General features: G+C 39.8%; 1 protein-coding gene across 1 annotated transcript in view; it reads right to left on the bottom strand.

Annotated features, from left to right (window-relative positions):
- The window catches only part of CDK6 (cyclin dependent kinase 6), a 208,286-nt gene that overhangs the window by 52,210 nt on the left and 138,344 nt on the right, over nucleotides 1–17,732 (bottom strand). Inside the window, exon 4 of the mRNA XM_016218819.2 lies at nucleotides 12,330–12,439. Coding sequence (XP_016074305.1) covers nucleotides 12,330–12,439 — 110 coding nt within the window. The remainder of the gene's footprint in view (nucleotides 1–12,329; nucleotides 12,440–17,732) is intronic.

The raw sequence follows: 17,732 nt of genomic DNA on the forward strand, positions 1-17,732 counted from the left end.
CTTCCTTACAATCCTACATCTCATTCATCTCCCTTTCCATCCCACTTTCTGTTTTTTCCTTTCAGAATGTTCAATTCTTGTGGCCTCCTGTTTCTGTCTTAGAGAGCATGTCTTCTAGCATTCTTCTGAGTCAGTCTACTGATTTAAAAAATTTTTTCTTCTAACTTTTTAGTTAGTTAATAATTTTCAGAGTTTCGTATCTGTTTTTAGGCTTCTGGATAATGTTACTTGCCTTGTTCAGTCATTTTTTTTCAAAAGTCACAAACATTTTATTCTTTTAGTTTGTTTTCTGGTTCTTCTAAGATGGGCAGTCTACCTAGATAATTTGTAGTCGACACAGCATAGACATTACTTTGAACTCATTTTGTAGTCACTTAATGCTCTCTGAGTAGCTCTTTCAATTTTAACATTTAGCATGTTTTATCTAATATTGCTCTCATGTCTGTCTCTACCTATTCGATACCCCATTCTTCTCACTTCCCAAACTTTTGATCCCATTTTGCACGTTTTTCTGGTATTTGTACTCCGACCTGAGAAAGAGATATAACTCTGACTGTAGAGGGGAGTCAACAACACTGTGGAGATATTGATAAGGAAAGTGTTGGGAACAGCTGCCCATTTTTTGAACTGAAATCAACCTTGTGTTTCTGAAACAAGGGAATAAGGGAGGGAAAAGGTCTATTTAACTATTGCCAGGTGCACATAACAAACCTGAGTCATCAAATGAGTTTTTAAATCTAATTCTGGCAAAATGGGGATTCTTCCAAATAATTTTGCCATTTTAAATCAGGGCCACATAGCACTTAACTAAGTGCCTGTGAAATTAACTTTATAGCATGCTGATACCTGCAGAATTCAATATGACTGACCAGCAAAAAAGACATAGCAATTGGCTTGCAAATTAGTTCTGAATATATATTAGGATTTCAAATTATTGCTAATGAAATGATTGGGCAACATAGCACAATTTGGCAGGCTCCTGATGCCTGACTTCCAAAGTTCTGGATCTTCTCCCAGGTTCTGGACCGAGAATGTCCAGCAAACTCTAACTGTGCCAGTGATAAGACAAGAGCTGGTAGAATCCAATTCAGCTCATAGTAAAATCCAGCTTCCACTGGAAACCTGCCATTCTGAATATTTCAGTTTGCAAGTAAACACAGCCCATGTCTGTAGTTGTCTGTCAGACCTTTCTCATATTAAGACTTCGCAAAATGCTTATAGGAGAACACGAATAAGATTCAGAAATACATTTACCATATTCTTGGTTTTATGAACGTGCATGAGCGTTGTATGCACATGCACGCGTGCACCCTCCCCCCCAAGCAGCCAACAACTCTTAAGCCTATCTCTGAGGAAATTCTAATACCTGTACATTGAACATAGCCAGCAAAACTGGAACAATAAATCAGGAACCCAGTACTACCATGCATTATCAGAGAAGGCATATGCAGAAGGCCACGTGGAGGGCTCTGTGTATCCCACAGTTAAACTGACAGGAAGTGAAGGGATGGAATGAATGAGGCAAAGTGGAGAGAAAGGGCAAGAGGGGTAAAAGAGACACGAGAAGTTTGGAGGAAGGGAAGGGGAAGAAAAGAGGCAAAGGGAGGGAAAGAAAGAAAACGGCGTAATACCTTTTATTTTCATAAGAAAAATGCCCAGTTCCTCTCAGTTAAGCCAAGTACTGGGTCTTATCAGACAACAGCTCCCCCAGCTACCATGGGAGGCCAGGTGGGAGGCAGAGACTCAGTGCCAAACAGTGAAGCGTGGGTATCGGATGGACACAGGCCACCCCACAGCACTGGGCCACATGGAGTTACCGACAGCTTGTCGCTATAGCTTACAATGTGAGGGCAAGATCAAGCAGAATCTTCTGTCATATTTTACCATTTGTTATAATTTAGCGCCTTAGGACTGGTTCTGTGGAAAATTACTTAGGTATACAACAAAATCTCATAAATTTACATTTATCTGTAATACCTTGTACTGCTCACTATATTTATTGTCTTGTCTAGTAAATTTGCAGGAATGTTACAAAGCAACAAGTATAATGTAACATCATGCTTTGAAGGAGTTACCAAGGCCAGACTGTCCTCAGGTCGGAGGCCCCAGCTCCAGCTAAAATTATTTTATATGGGCCTGGTATTATTTTGTAGGGCTGGGAAGCGCCTCTTGCTCATGAGAGCCAACAGACAATGACGGGAAGTTTGCCACCAACTAAAGATTAGACTGGTGAGAAATGGCTTTCAGTGTCTAAAATACCTACTTTCTCTGCCAGTGTTTTATAATAAAAAATGGTGGCTTCTTGCCCGAAACTAAACATTTTTTTAATCCAAATCAATGGTTGACAAATGGGACCAGAAAGACCCAGGTAGAACTGAGACTGTTAGTCTGATTCTTTCCCTATTTAGAGCTAGGGGCTAATGTAAGGGCTTCCAGAGTTAGTCCAATAAGTAGACCCAGAAGGAAAAATCTGAAGTAAAGATGCATGAAGTTTGGTGACGAAGATTTAGAAGGGCCCTGGCTGGGTAGCTCAGTTGCTTAGAGCATCACTGGATACGCCAAGGCTGCAGGTTCAATCCCCGGTCAGAACACGTACAAGAATCAACCAATGAATGCATAAATAAGTGAAATGACAGATGTTTCTCTCTCAAATCAATAAGCAAAAAGAAAAAAGACTTAGAAGGAAGAGAAGACACATGCTCCACATCCTGCCTGGAAGGAAGATCAGAACTCAATGTATGTTATTGGCCAAGCCGAGGAACTCTGGAACTCTGCAGAGTGATCTTCACATGGTCTGTGCACTGGAAAAAAACTGGTCTGAAAAACTGCTTGGAACTTTATCTTAAGATAATTTTTTTTAACTGACAAAATGAGGTTGATTCGGTCCCTATTGCTACACAACTGATAAAAAGGAAACCCACAATGAATTTTACAGTTGAAAGATACTTCAAATCAAGCTTAACAACAACTTTTATAAAATTACCATATTCATTTACATTTTCCTCTTGATATTATTTTTAAATAGGGGTAAAGGGCTAGCCTAGCCAAGGCTTACACAAGAGTCCTTCTCTTGTTTTACTCTTGACAACCTTTCTTAATCTTTGGGAATCTCAATCCTGTCTCCTACCTTAAGCTAAAAACAGAATTTACTTGAAGCTTTTTGGAGGGCAATTTGGTTTAGCTAAGCAGAATTTTAAACATGCGTGTTATCTGACCCTGTAATTTCGCTTCTGGAATTCACTATACAGAAATACTTGGACAAATGTTCCACAAATAAGCACAAGGATTTTACTGCAACACTGGTTGTAATGAGACCACAAACAAACAACCTCTAAATGTCCATCAAATGGGAAATTATAGAATAAATGAGTGGACAATTATTCAGCAGTTTAAAAATAAGTTAGATTTCTTGTGAACTGACATAATATATTATAATAAAGTGAATAAGGCATTGTGTAGAAGAGAATGGTGCAGAGTATAAGCCCATCTCTGTGGGAGAAACTTACAGATGTGCGTGTATGCGTATGAATACATGTACTTATAAAAACACAAACCTTTGAATTTACAATTAAGAGGATCTGGAAGTATATCCAGGGGGTAATCTTTGGGAAGTGGATTGTGGATGGGAGAATGGTAAAGACAATATTCACTTTTTATACTTCTGTACTATTTGACATTTTTCCAACCAGACTATTTCACTTTGTGGTAATTAAAAAAAAAAAAAAAAGCTAACTGGCATCTAGGTCTCCTAACTTGATCCTTCCCTCAGCAATTCCTGTTTCTGAAAGTGGCATGTGGATTGATGGGTCAGAGACACTGGGAGGCTCCCAGGTGCAGGCATTTTTAAAAGAGGACAGATTGGGGAAGATCTGCCAGTGATGATAAACACACTGGTAGGCTGGCACCCAACTGCCACTAATTCAGGGGATGTCACAGCATTATTGCAGCTGCAGTGGACAAATGTGAGCCCAGAAAGAACATGACTGAGAAAAGTGCTGGGAGACACGTACAGAAAGCCAAGGAACCACTGAGGTTGGGGGGGGGGGGGGGGAGTGCAGCAGGTCTGTCCCCTCAAGATGCAGTTTCTTGGTTTAGCTCTGGAAGATGAAAGAGGGCAGGTGGGCATCCAGGGCAAGAGAAGTGCGTGGTTCTAAGGAGGAAAACACTGAAGCAAAATTTAGGGCCATAAGGTGGGTCACTTTCACTAGCATTTTGTAGAGTTATAAATGCTAAGGCCAGAATAAAGTGGGGGCTTCTTTAGAATGTCTTAAGGGCCAAAGATCCTACATTAGTTTTCACAAGTTTTTGTAAAGGGGTGACAATAGGAAGATTAATTTATCCTAAGTCCACGAATGGGTAGGAAACAGAAAAACAGGCTGCTGGTTGAGTGTTAAAGAAGGCCCAAGTCAGAGTGATGGAAGTTGTGACATAAAGGGGCAAGATCTGAGAGACCCTGCAGAGACAGAATCCACAGGACTTGATATATGAGAAGGATGAGGAGGACTCTGAGGTGACTTCAAGGACCCAGCCAGGTAACTGTGGAGATGTGGGTTCCATTAACAGGAAAAGAGAGGCATCAGGAAGAGCTGATTTGAGGGGTCTGATGAAAGTAAGGTGTCTGTGAGATGACTGGTAGGGAGTCAGTCCATCAGGGAACTGAAATGCGGCTCTGGAACCCATCAGAGGGTTATCTGCATCTTATCTAGACAGAAGTCTTTGGGAACATCTAGGTTTGGGAGAAGGGAGATGAAGAAGAGCTGGAAAAGGAATAGAGGCAGAGGCACCCAGCAAGGGCAGGGAAGATGCCAGGGAATGAGTGGCCATGAGACTCAAATGCTGAAGACACCAAGTGTGAGATGAGAATGACAGTAGCTTGAGTGCCAGGAGGACTGTGCAGTTAGATAAGCCTGAGTTCAGAGTCTCCATGCATCATTTATTGGCTATAGTACTCTGCCCTACTTAACCCCTCCAGGCCTCAGTTTTCTCACCTGTAAAATGGGGACAACAGTGCCCTATAAAGTTATTCTGAGATTTAAATGGAATTATATATTTTAAGGCACTGAATACATGCTTAGCTCATAGTAAATATTAGGCATTATTTGTATCACTGGAAGGATTTAAGGAATGAACAAGTGGTGAAGAAGTGGAGGCTGCATGTAGAGACACTATTCTTTTAATAAGTCTGGCTGCCTGGCCGGGTGTGGCTCAGCGGTTGAGTGTTGACCCAGGATCCAGGCGATTGGGGTTTGATTCCCGGTCAGGGCACATGCCCGGGTTGCGGGCTTGATCCCCAGTCGGGGGTGTGCAGAAGGCAGCCGATCAATGACTCTCTCATCACTGATGTTTCTATCTCTCTATCCTTCTCCTTTCCTCTCTCTGAAATCAATAAAGACATATTTAAAAAAAAAAAAAGAAGTCTGGCCATGAAAGGAAGGAGAAAGACTGAGGGCACAGAAGGAGTGAGGTCCTTTCCAGGATGGAGAGATAAGAGCTACTACATGGGGAGATTCTGAAGAGGCAAATCAGGAGACGCAGGGCAGGATCAAGAGCACAGGTTGAGAGATGTGCCTGGGAAGGAGGGAGAAGGCATCCTTCTCAGAAACAGGAGAGAGGGAAGACAGAGGGTGAGGAGAAACAGAGGTATTTTAGTTGAAAGAGGGAGCACAGAGGAGCTCACTTTGGGTAGACTCACTCATCTCAATGAAATGGAGATGAGGCTAAATGCTGGCTTGGGAGTGTGGGAATAGATTGGGGCTTAAGGACTGGGGGGATGGACAGGGAGGGAATCGCAGTACAGGACCAGGTCTGAGACTAAGGGAGGGGAGCCAGAGGACAGAAGATGTGTCCACCAAAGGCCCAGATGCGATGCTGAACAAGGATGCGTGCTCTCATTGCCCTTACTTCTGCCTGTAAGCAGAGCTTTCTTTTTATCGGTGGAGCATTTAGATGATAATGACCTCTGAGAGGCAGTGCCCCTGAGAAGTGAGAGAGGACATGAGTTCATCATAAGGTTGCTGAATGCTTAAGTATGGGCTCGGGGACATGGAGAATACAAGCTGAGTCAATCAGGACCCTCAAACTGCTGTCTCCTCCTATATGTAAAGCACTTTCATCAGTAACATTGCTTCTAACCCAAACCTAATAGTTCTATACTTTAAAAAAAAATCACTGTTTCTAAGACTGGGGAGAGGGAGTAGGAGAGGATGGCAAAAGAAGTTGGGAGGCTTTGGCAGAGCAATGGCCCCAAGCAGCAGATGGCTTAGGTGGATTAGGATATCCCAATTCTCTTCTCAGGGGATAGAGCATCGAGGGAAAAGGCTGGCTTTAGTCACCTTGAAGAAGGTGACTGTCAGGAAAAGTTAAGGGAAGGGGAGCAACCTGTGCCACAGAACAGGGACTCCAAGAGGCAGGGTGGAAGGGTTCAAGTTGAGAGCCAGAGAAGGGACAAGAGGGTTGCTCAGAACAGGGCTAGGACCTTGGGAAGTAGTCATGGACAGTAACTGTCAGTAAAAGGAAGCAATGACTTGGGAAGTCTGAGGGAAGGACATGATGGAAGAACGGCAGGAAGAGTACTAAAAGGATAAAATCTAGTTTAAGGAGAAGACCACGAAACAGGCAGATCCAGGGTGCCAGACTGGAGAGACACAGGGTGGGGAGCTAGAGGGTGGCAGACCTGCCTCAGTAGGGAAATGCCAGGCCTAAAGGTGGCTTCTCAGTGTAAGTCATGAGAACAAACATATTTCTCAAATCCACGTTAAAGTAAGATGCCCATGAAGAATAAATCAGTGCTGATTACATTAAAAGGCACTCATTTGTTCTTTTCCCTGTATGCATTCTTCAGCCAAGAACAGTTCTTTTCCTGGGTACTGTTCTTGGGTATATCCTTACTCAAGAAAAGGCTTCTTTGGAGTTTTTCCCATTTGGTTGGTTCTTTAGAGAGAGAGGGGAAAAAAAAGGTCGAGAAAAATATCCAAGAAGAGATAAGAAATTGCAAAGTCCAGCTGACTGCCTGGTTTCCACACACATGTCTGACCTCACCTGAAGCGATGGGTTTCCTCTCACAGACTAGGCCTTGCTTTCTGGTGCACTGGTGTTTGGGTTAGCTGGTTTAGGTCCTTATTTAGTTTAGGTCATTAAGGAGGACACTCAAATATGGGGAAACAGTAGCACCGTAACCAATGAGAAATTTGGCACGGCACTTGGTGACATTTTAAAGACATTTGCTCACAGACCACTCAGCCACAAAGGACAGTTTTACTGTTAGTTTCTCAACTACTGGGTGTTTTAATTCATAGAAACCAATGACGACAAGCCTAGACTGGCCACCATACATGGGGTAATATAACCGTGAAGTCTTGTTTCTTTCTTTCTAACAGTGACTGTACTTATTTTATTCTTCCTGGTGGCATTTGGCATTTCTTAGCTAGGGATCAGTAGAGCTGGCAACTCAGAACTTCTAAGAATTACTATCTGTTTACCACAATCTCCACGTTCAAAGAATTAGCAGCATGTTTTATTTTTTAAATGTGCATTTTCTTTTTAAGACTTTGCTGTAATCTGGAAAACCCCATAGCTTTCAAACCACAGACAACAGTTCTGACCAGGATTGCAAGGTAACCAATGGATACCTGTAGAGTTAACAACTGTGAAGTTAATTTGCCATGAAGTTAAAAAAAAAAAAAATCAATCTATCTCACCCATCTGTCTATCCATCCATCCCACTCCATCCAATCCCACCATATCCCATCCTAAAGGCTGGCTAGTTGTCTACTGACCAAATTTGTAGCAACATTTTTTAGTATTAAAATATAAGTCAAATGTGGGGTAAAGCTGGATTATCCATGAACAAAGAACTAAAGGAGAAAGATAAAAAATCCAGCTCTTCTCCATTTTGTAGAATGCTACTGTGTGTCACTGTGGGCAATTATTAAATCCAGATTATAGTGACAGATGGCATTTAAACTCTTTGGTTCTTTGTCAACCATCTGTCCTAAGACTCTTTTTATTGAGTTCATATTTCCTAGGTATTCCATTTTATAACAGAAGGCATGCACCCCTTGATATCATAGAGAACTGGTTAACCTTTGCTGTATAAGAGACTAGAAATTAAAGCTATTAATAACATACAGAACATTCTAGAAAAAAAAAAATATGGCCTGGTAGGTAAAACAACAGCAAGGGCAGAAATATGGAAAGAGTGGAAAAATCAAAGGTTAGAGTCAGGCAGGCCTGGGTTCAAATGTGGTTCAGTCATTTAGGAGCTGCGTGCCCACAGACACATTCTGTATTGTCCTGGGGGAAGGCTCTAGTTCGTCCTCAGAATGTGGGTTTAATGAGATAATGCAAGAGAAGGGCCCAACCCTGGGTCTGTCACATGACAGACTGATGTTACACCCTTAGCTTCTTTTTTTCTCCCTAGGTTATGGAGGATGATGAACCCTGCTGATGCATAAATGCTTATTCCTCAGGGACTTTATATAAACAACTAGGATGTGACCTTGAAGGAAGGTTAATCCTGGCTTCTAGGTTTCCACTGAGAAATCTCTTTTCCCCTCCAGTCTTCTCATTATACCCATTAATAGAACCCTCCAGTTCTGCAGAGCTTTTACCCCAGCTCTGGTTAATTAACTAGTTTGCATGCAATGCCTCTCTTCCCCACTAGGATTTAAGTTAATCCTCTGGAGAAGGGCCTTGCATATAGTAACCACTCACTAAGTTATTTGTAGACTAAATGAAAAACAGGATTTTCAACAAGTGATATGTACCACTGATGGTATGAAATGATTTCAGGAACTGAATGTGAACTAAACTACTTTTTTTGGTTAATCCTCACTGGAGGATATTTTTTCCACTGATTTTTAGAGAGAGTGGAAGGGAGGGAGGGAGAAAAAGAGAGAGAGAGAGAAGGAGAAACATCAATGTGAGAGAGACACATTGATTAGTTGCTTCCCAAATGTGCCCTGACCAGGGCTGGGGATTAAAGCTGAAACCCAGGTATGTGACCTTGACAGGGAATCAAACCCGCAATCCTTTGGTGTGCAGGCTGACGCTCTAACCTCTGAGCTACACCAGCCAGGGCTGGACTAAATTTCTTAATAATGTTAATGGTTATACTATATATATTTTAGTGTCCATTAGACAAATAACTGGCTCATCAAATTTGTAATTTTGTGTATTTTTGTTTAGATGAAGCTAAATAAAAAAGTAAACTGATTTCGAGTAATAAAAAATTAAGTAAGTATAGTTGTCATAATATGGCAAAAACCATGAAAGTGTTAAAAGAGATGACAAAATTCAGGGAGTCTGCTTTCAGAATCTATGGCTTATGATTTTTCAGCTGGTCACTGCAACAGGTGGGTCAACCCCAAATCAAGAGTCAAGTCAGAACCAGGTAAAGATGGGAGAAGGACCCCAGAACACACCTGGCATAAGTGAGAAGCATGCACATTCAGATATCAGTGTTATCATAGGAAATGCCAAACGTGAACTAAGCAGGAACAAGGGTCAGGTCCCATGGCCATATTCAAGGCCACAGCCAAACTGGCAGGAACTATCTAGGAGACAAGGCATCCTCCCCAGGAAGGGTGTGTGGTAGGCCCTGATTCATTCCCCTTCAGCTTTAAAGGCACATGGGCCTGGATTCTGATGTTGTTTTCCCTTAGAGGCAATTATTTCTCAGTTTACTACCTCTCCGCAAGGCTTTCTTTTGTGCAATTTGAAGGGCCAATGTGTCTCTACCCTATATCTCAATTTCCCAGAAAACTGAAGCAGACTGTTGCTACTCTCATCAAAGGAACCTTTCTCTGAGTCTCCAACACTGAGTTCCCCTCCCCAGGCCCAATGCTAGGGTGAAGAGACAATCCTCTCATTTTGGATTGGAATATATAATAAATTTTCCCATGGGGAAAAATGTAATAAACAGAAAATAGGTCTTGATGAATTAGTACAAATAATGTTTCATATATGTTCCAGGTTATATAGGATTCTGCAAGCTAGCCTGGGAACCAGATTACCAATCAGACTACCACTTCACTGGGAAAATGTTTTAATACTGTAAAACAAAAATCTGGGTTGCAATTTTTCCATAGGGGGTGACTACCTATACTTACAAATACAGCTCACTAGTGAACATTTAACATTATATATCTTAAGTTTTATCTTTCACATTTTTCAGAAAAATATTGGTTTTGTTATCAATTATGGGTGGTGTTCAAGTCTTGTACTACTGAAAAAAAACTAATCACATTTCTGCCATAACAAAAGAACGACTCAATCTTTACATATGAGGACAATTCAGGCATATAAATATAATTCCAATAAACATTTCTCTAATCAATTCGCAGCTACACCAAGCTGTTCCTGGGGTTAACTTGAATGACAGTCCTAACTCATGCCCTGCAATATGGACAGTAAATGATTCCTTGTTTTCACCATAAGCTTTTAACCCAACAAGTGTTTTCCACACTTGTCTGATGAAAAGAATTACATGAGGCACTTTTAAAAACAAGAATGCTTGGCCTCAGCCTGGTCATGAATCAGAATTTCAAGGGAGAATCTGAGCACTGAACATTTAAAGAATGCCCATTCCTGGTGATCCACGGTGGTTCTTAGCACGAAGAGTGGAGGGCTTGTTAACACCCAGGTTGCAGGGCCCTAGCCCAAAAGCTTCTAATCCAGTCAGTCTGGGGTGGGCCTCAGAATCTGTGTTTCCAACCAGGTCCCCCAGTGATGCTGATGCTGTTGGTCCAAGGACCACGCTTCCAAAACCACTTAAAGGCAAACCTCAGAGACATTGTGGGTTGAGTTCCAGACCACTGCAATAATCCGAGTATTGCCAGGAGAGCGAGTCATAATCTTTTTGCTGGTTGGAGGGTCTTGCCTTCAATTTGTATACAAAAAGCAACATCTGTGAAGGCCAATAAAATGAAGTATGCCTGTATGTAGCCTGTTTGGCAAACACTGCAGCTGAATTCAATATTACTTTTTTTCTTCCCTTCTTGGTAAAAAACAACATTGGATTAGAGTTCACGAGAGTTCCTTTGGAATCATACCCGTTAATTTGTTTCAGTTGCTTGACATTAGACAAATCAATTTACCATAACACCCCGCTTATCTCTTATTGTGAGGAATCAAAAAACTAAAACAATGGAAGAGGTTTGGTCTTGTACTTGGCACACAGTAGGCCTGCATTAAACATCTGTGTACTTTGATCTCCTTGCCATGATCCCCTCCTGTGAGCTACAGAAAAATCTGCCGAGTTCTAGAAATAGGTCCCAAAATTTATTATATGCACAAAACTTAATTTGGCTCAAACAAACAAACAAGCAATGGCTGACCACTTCTCCTCGCAAGCAATCATGTATCTTCGTTTTGAACGTAACATGTCCAATGGGAATACACTCAGCTTGCCAACTCACATTTTCCCATGGAAGTAAAAATAGAAAACAAGGGGCGATTAGATTACAATTAGGTTCTCTGTTTAATTTTGATCAGGCTGAATTTAGTACCCAGGTATGGATTATTTTCCTGGCAGATCTTCATTATATTGTTTGGCTATATCTTATGACCTGACAATCAAACAGATCAGACTCTCCAAGTCAGAGGAACCCTGAGGTCATCTAGCCCACTCACCCACTCTGTGAATGCCGCTGAAAAAACCTCAGTGTGGTGGTCCAGTCTCTTCTTGGACACCTAATGAGAATGCATTATTTTCATGAACCCCAACCTCTTCTTCAGATAACTGTCTGATGATTAGATTTTTACCCCCCTTCTGAACAAAAATCTTTATTTCTGTAATTTTAATATCTTTGGTCCTAGTTCTGTTCACTCTACCTGAATATACCCAATCTCTCCTCCACGTGACAGCATTCTGAAATTGCACTGACATCTTCCTTGCCTGTTCCTTTTCAGTCTAAACATTGCTTTTTTCAAGTATTTCACCATCAAAATGTCCATGTTCTTAACAGCCCTTGTCCTCCTCTTGTGGACAAAGTCCACCTTGAGGCTATTTCCTCACTAAAAAATACCACAATATGCTTCATGTTCACTATGTCCTATCATCACCAACAAAGACAAAATAAATTGCAAGAATGGTGGAGTGTTCCTTTCCAAATAGAGTTCCTAAGAGCTGAAAGTTACAGTCAGACCAAAGGACACTGTAGGGACTGGCTGGCAGTTTCGGGGCTGGCCTGGACGCCGTAGCCTGAAGCAGGTGGGTCTGGATGCTGTGACCCTGCTCAAAACAGAAATACTGTGCTGCCATGTCCATGACCGAAGACCCAGAAAGCTTCTTTCCAAGGAAGACAGAGTGAAACAAAGGTATTTCTTACTTTCTACGAAACATTTCTGCAAATATGCAGCCGACACTCCAGAGGTCCACGGGGGTGGCGTAGCTGGACTGCAGTAGGACTTCGGGAGCTCGGTACCACAGTGTGACGACCTGCAACGGCAAAGGACCCGAGCGTTACTGAGGAACACGGCTGTTTGCATCCCGGGCGGTTTAATCCCAAGACTCGGTCAGAAAAGATCAGATGGGGATACTGAGATAGAAGCATCAGGTAACTAGGACTCATCGCTGACAGGCCAGGAAATGACATCACCACCACAACCTGGGTGACACTCAGACTCTGTGTCTCAGTAGGAGGGTAACATATCTGTGTTTCAGAAAGCAAAGCAAAGGCTTAAAAGAAAAAGTCTTAAAATGATTACATTTTTCTTAAGGGGCTTACAAAATCAATACATGTAAAGCACAGATTGGCAACGACTGCAGCTCAATTCCCAGGTCAGCATCATTGGGAAATGAGAAGATGATTCCAGTGGCTGCTGGATAGTGACTGAAATCTACAGAGCACCCAGGATAAGTCAAAGCTACTCTTATCATGAGACTGTGGGGAATTAAAATCAAGCCTCCTTCAATGTTGATCTTTTCAGAAAACAATTGAAAAAATGAAAATCTTAAGAGACATGTGTAACCCAATTGTATATACCATGTAGCAAAAAAGTCATCCAGAGGAAGGGATTCCAAAATGGGAAGAACCACTTAACAAAGAGCACTGTATAATAATAGATGAAACACAACTGTAATTATTTCTGCCAGGTTAGAGGTGAGGAAAATGTATCATTAAGGCTCCAGATGTGTAAGAGTATATAAGGGCTCAAGTGCTTCTTTTGGGGGGAGAAGGTGGAGCAGATATTTTATGGATGCCTGAACTGAAGGTGTATTCCTTATTGTCAGATAAGAAATTCAATACATATATCTATTACATAAGCTTTTTACATTATTCATATTCCTTTTACCCTTCTTTACTGTTTTGTCTATCTAAATCTCCTGATATTCTGGCTTCATGTATTTTGATGGTAGAGGACTTGGCATATTAAGATGGCAGTAGTAAGTCTCTAAACTGGCTGCCCTCAATTTCCTTCTCTTCTTGTATGCACATACTGCTCCTCCCATCAAGGGATGGCGTCTAATTCACCTTCCATTGAATCTGAGTTGGCCTTAGATGGTAGAAGTGAAATCTGAGACTACCAAAGCTAGGTCACAAGAATTCTGGTGGCCTGAACCTTTTTGAATGCTTGCTCTTGAGATGCTTCCTCTTGGAACACATCTGTCACACAGTGAGAAGCCCACAAAGATGTTCCAGTCAACAGTTTCAACTGAGCTCTCAACTAAAAGCCAAGAGCGAACTATCTTGACGTTCAAGCCCACTTGGTTCTCCAGATGATCGTGGCCCCCTGCCAACATCACTTGGAGTGCAAGAACTACCCAGTTGAGTCCAGTCAACGCACAGAATTGTGAGTGATAATAAAATGGTGGTTGTTCTAAGTTTTGGGGTAATAATATTACATTATCTAACAAGATTCTTGACTGGTTCCTCCTTTTTATCTCATTTAATGTTTTGCTTTGAATTCATGCAAGGGGGTCAAGTTTTGTTTAAGGGATATCTGGTATTGATATCTTATGAAGAGATGGTGGTGATGTAATAAAAATTAAAAAAGAAAACAAACCCACCATACCAAAACAATGTTACTCAGTTATTATCTGGCTCCAACATATCTTTCCAGCATGATCTTCCACAGTACATTTATCTTCCTTACAGTTGAGTCACCTACAAGACCACATCACTGGCTCTCAACCCTGACTCATATCAGAATCATCCATGGGACTTTTAGGAAAACATACCATGCCTGGGCCTTATTTTGCCTTCACTGAATTAGGTCTCCATGGGTGGGGCTCCTGGAGTTCTTTTCTTTCTTTCTTTTTTTAAAAAAAAATTCGTTAGGTAACCCTAACTCTTGGCTAGGGTTGAGCACCAGTCAATTACACACACATATCTTTCAGCTCATGCCTCCAGCCTTTTGTTGACACTGTTCTCCTAGGATGGAAAGCTCTTCTTTCTCCTCTTGACACGCTGACATTCTACTTAGACTGCAAAGCCCAGCTTTGATGCCATTACCTCCCTGAAACCAGTGCCACCTGAAAATCATTCCTTGTAACATAGTTCATAAAAAATATGGTTCTTTCTAGAGGCTATGCATCCAATTTTATCCACTGTTATCTCTGTAAACGTCTACCACAACACTGTGCACACTACAACTGGGGTTTAACAAATATCAAATTAATGATTTCAAGGCGAGCATTTCTACAAGATAAGTGGGCAAAATTCAATTACCAGTCATTACCAAAAAAGAAGGTACTTACTACTTTTGCTAAGTACAGTGTCCAATTCTGAGTGCTGGTTTTCAGTTGTAATTGATTTCTGCTTTACTAATATTTTTAGCTGGAGGAACGCTTACTTCCCTACTTCTCTGATATACTGTAAACAAAAGTGCAGGTGCAAACTGTCCATAAAGTTCCACTTGAGTGGCTTACAGGCATACACAGACACTGTGAGGTCACACATTTATCTTCTAACTTCAATTTGAAATAAAGTCTAGCGTCATATGAGATGAAAAGTTTAATCTGAACAGAGCATTACTTTAGGCTGTTCTAAAGAGGCTGTGATTTCTGATTATTACCCATCCCAAATTACTTTAGTAGGACCATCTTCATCTCAGAACTTTAATCAGTGATACGTATTACAGTCATCAAAAGAATGTTTAGACAGTTTAAAATAAGAACAATATTGATATGTTTAGGAAGTTCCCCTCAATTCCTTTTATTTATTTTTTTCTTAGAGAAAGAGAGAGGGAAACATCGATCTGGTGCCTCTTGTATGTGCCCTGACTGGGGAGCAAACTTGAGACCCTTCAGTGCACAGGACAACGCTCCAACCAACTGAGCCACACTGGCCAGGGCACTTCCATTCCTTTTAAAATATAGTTACTACTCAAAATGGATAATAAATCCAGTGTCTGAAAAAATGTTTATTAATAATGACCATATGACATTCTCTTTTATTCTATTAGTAATATATTCATTATATTAATAGATTTCCTAATATTGTACCATCCTTGCCTTCTTAGAGTAGATCATTCCTAATCATGGTTTATTATTCTTTTAATAGTCTCTTGTATTTTATTTGCTAATATTTATATAGAATATTAACATATTCCTAAGTGAGACTGATCCAGTTTTTGTGTGTGTGTTAGTTTTTCATGTTTTGATATTAGGGATATGCAAGCTTTCCATCTTTTCTATATTCTCAAATATTATAAACAGCATAAGAATAATCAGTCCCTTAAAGGGACTCACTGGTAAAATCATCTGGGTCTGGATCTTTCTTAGTATTGTGTCTTCAACAATCTCGCGAATGTCTTCTTGGCAATTACTTTCAGCTTCTTTTTGAATCAAACTTTGCTACTACTAACAAATTTCCCTATGAAAATATTTAATTTAGATTAAAAAATGTACTGGCTTAATTTTGTACATATTTCTTATAATTATTTTAATATCATCTATTTCCTTGGTTTTCTGAGAAAATCTGATTTTTCTCCTTCTTAATGTTGCATATATTTGTTTTTGCTTTATATCAGTCAGGTTTGTCAGTTTAGCTATGTAATTTATTTAAAAAAACTGACATGGATTTATTTCCATTTTGGGAGGATTATTATTTTATTTTTATAATTTATTGACTTCTACTTTTCTCATTTTTGTTAATCTTTAAATAAACTTTTTCATTTTTGTTAATCTTTGAATAATATGTAATTTGAAGACTTTTAAAATCTTTAAATAATATGTAATTTTCTTTTAAAACAAGAGTAAACTAATTTGAAGAATGAATTATTTAGAAAAGTGTTTTACAATTTCCATATGGTCATAAAATTTCCACAAAATTCATCATTATTTATGGTTGTCTTTTAATTGCTGGATTTCTAATTTTATTGCATCACAGAGAACATAACCTTTACAATTTCCACTTGGTAGAGTTTATTATTGTTTTCTTTGTAACTATGCACAAACTTGGTATAAGGGGAGTATTCTCTTTTAAGTATAAAGTTCTTTACTAACAAGAGCCTTACTTATATTTTCCTGTACTTTATTTGTCAAACTTGAATAGACAATTTGAGTTTTTGTTTTCCTTCCCCCAGAATCTCCTGGTGTTTCTAAGGGTTTCTGCCTTATACACATCGGCCTATGTTTTTGGTAAATAAAATTTATAACAAGAAAAATCTTATTATAAGAAGAATTTAGATGATGGTAGACATATAATATAAAACAAATACACAAATCCTAGTGAGTCAGTTACAAAATATGAGAAAAAGATCCCATCCATATAGTAACAAAAATGTAAAACACTGAGGAATTTTAAGAAAGTGCTATAGACATAAATAAAACAATATATTATTGTTAAAGAACATAGAAACGAACAAACAACTAAATAGGAAGACAGACCATGACTAAGAAGGGGAAAAGCTATATTATAAAGATAATAGTCACTCCTATATTAACACAAACAAATTTAAGACAATCCAATGACTGTGTTGAGGAATTTAGTTTTGAAAATAACGTACCTCTGGCTGAATAATACTTAATAGTTTGAGAAACGAGGATGAGGGGCATTTGCCAAAATATACTCTAAGGTACAGCAAATAAAATGGTGGTGCTAACAGATTAAAAAAAGTGAAGTCCAGAAAGAGACTGATATATTAATGGGGTTTAAAGTTTTTATAGGTGGCTGTATTTCCTCTTAGTGAGAGAGAAAATGTACTTGAACAGATCAAAGTAAGACCACTTGGAAGAAAGTAAGTTTGATCTCTACCTTACACCATCTATGAGAATCTATAATGGGTGGGGAACCTTTTTTCTGCCAAGGGCCATTTGGGTATTTATAACATCATTCAAGGGCCATACAAAATTATCAACTTAAAAACTAGTTATAAAAAAAGCTCCTAGGTTTATTGAATTTTGAGTCCTACCAGTGGTTGCCTTGGCGGGGCCAAACCAAAGGATTTCTCGGGCCCTGTATGGCTGGGCTGAAAGTTTCTCACCCCTGATCTACAAAAAGAAACTGTATACAGATGAAAGACCTAAGCAGAGCTAGAAAAATGTACTGGGAGGAAACAGAAGAGGAGCTTGGGATGTGGATGCCTATTTTAGCATGATGGGAAACCTAGAGGCCTGAGGTAAAAAGATTTATAGATCCAGCTATTTAAAACAAACCCTCTTCAGGAAACACTATGAAGAAAGGATAAATGACAAACTGGAAAAAAACATCTAAAACAAATTATATCCATAAAATACTACAGAAAAGTAGATAAAAATATGAAAGATAATTTACAAGAAGAAAAAA

Source organism: Miniopterus natalensis, chromosome 10, assembly GCF_054644295.1.
Source record: "Miniopterus natalensis isolate mMinNat1 chromosome 10, mMinNat1.hap1, whole genome shotgun sequence".
Lineage (NCBI taxonomy): Eukaryota > Metazoa > Chordata > Mammalia > Chiroptera > Miniopteridae > Miniopterus > Miniopterus natalensis.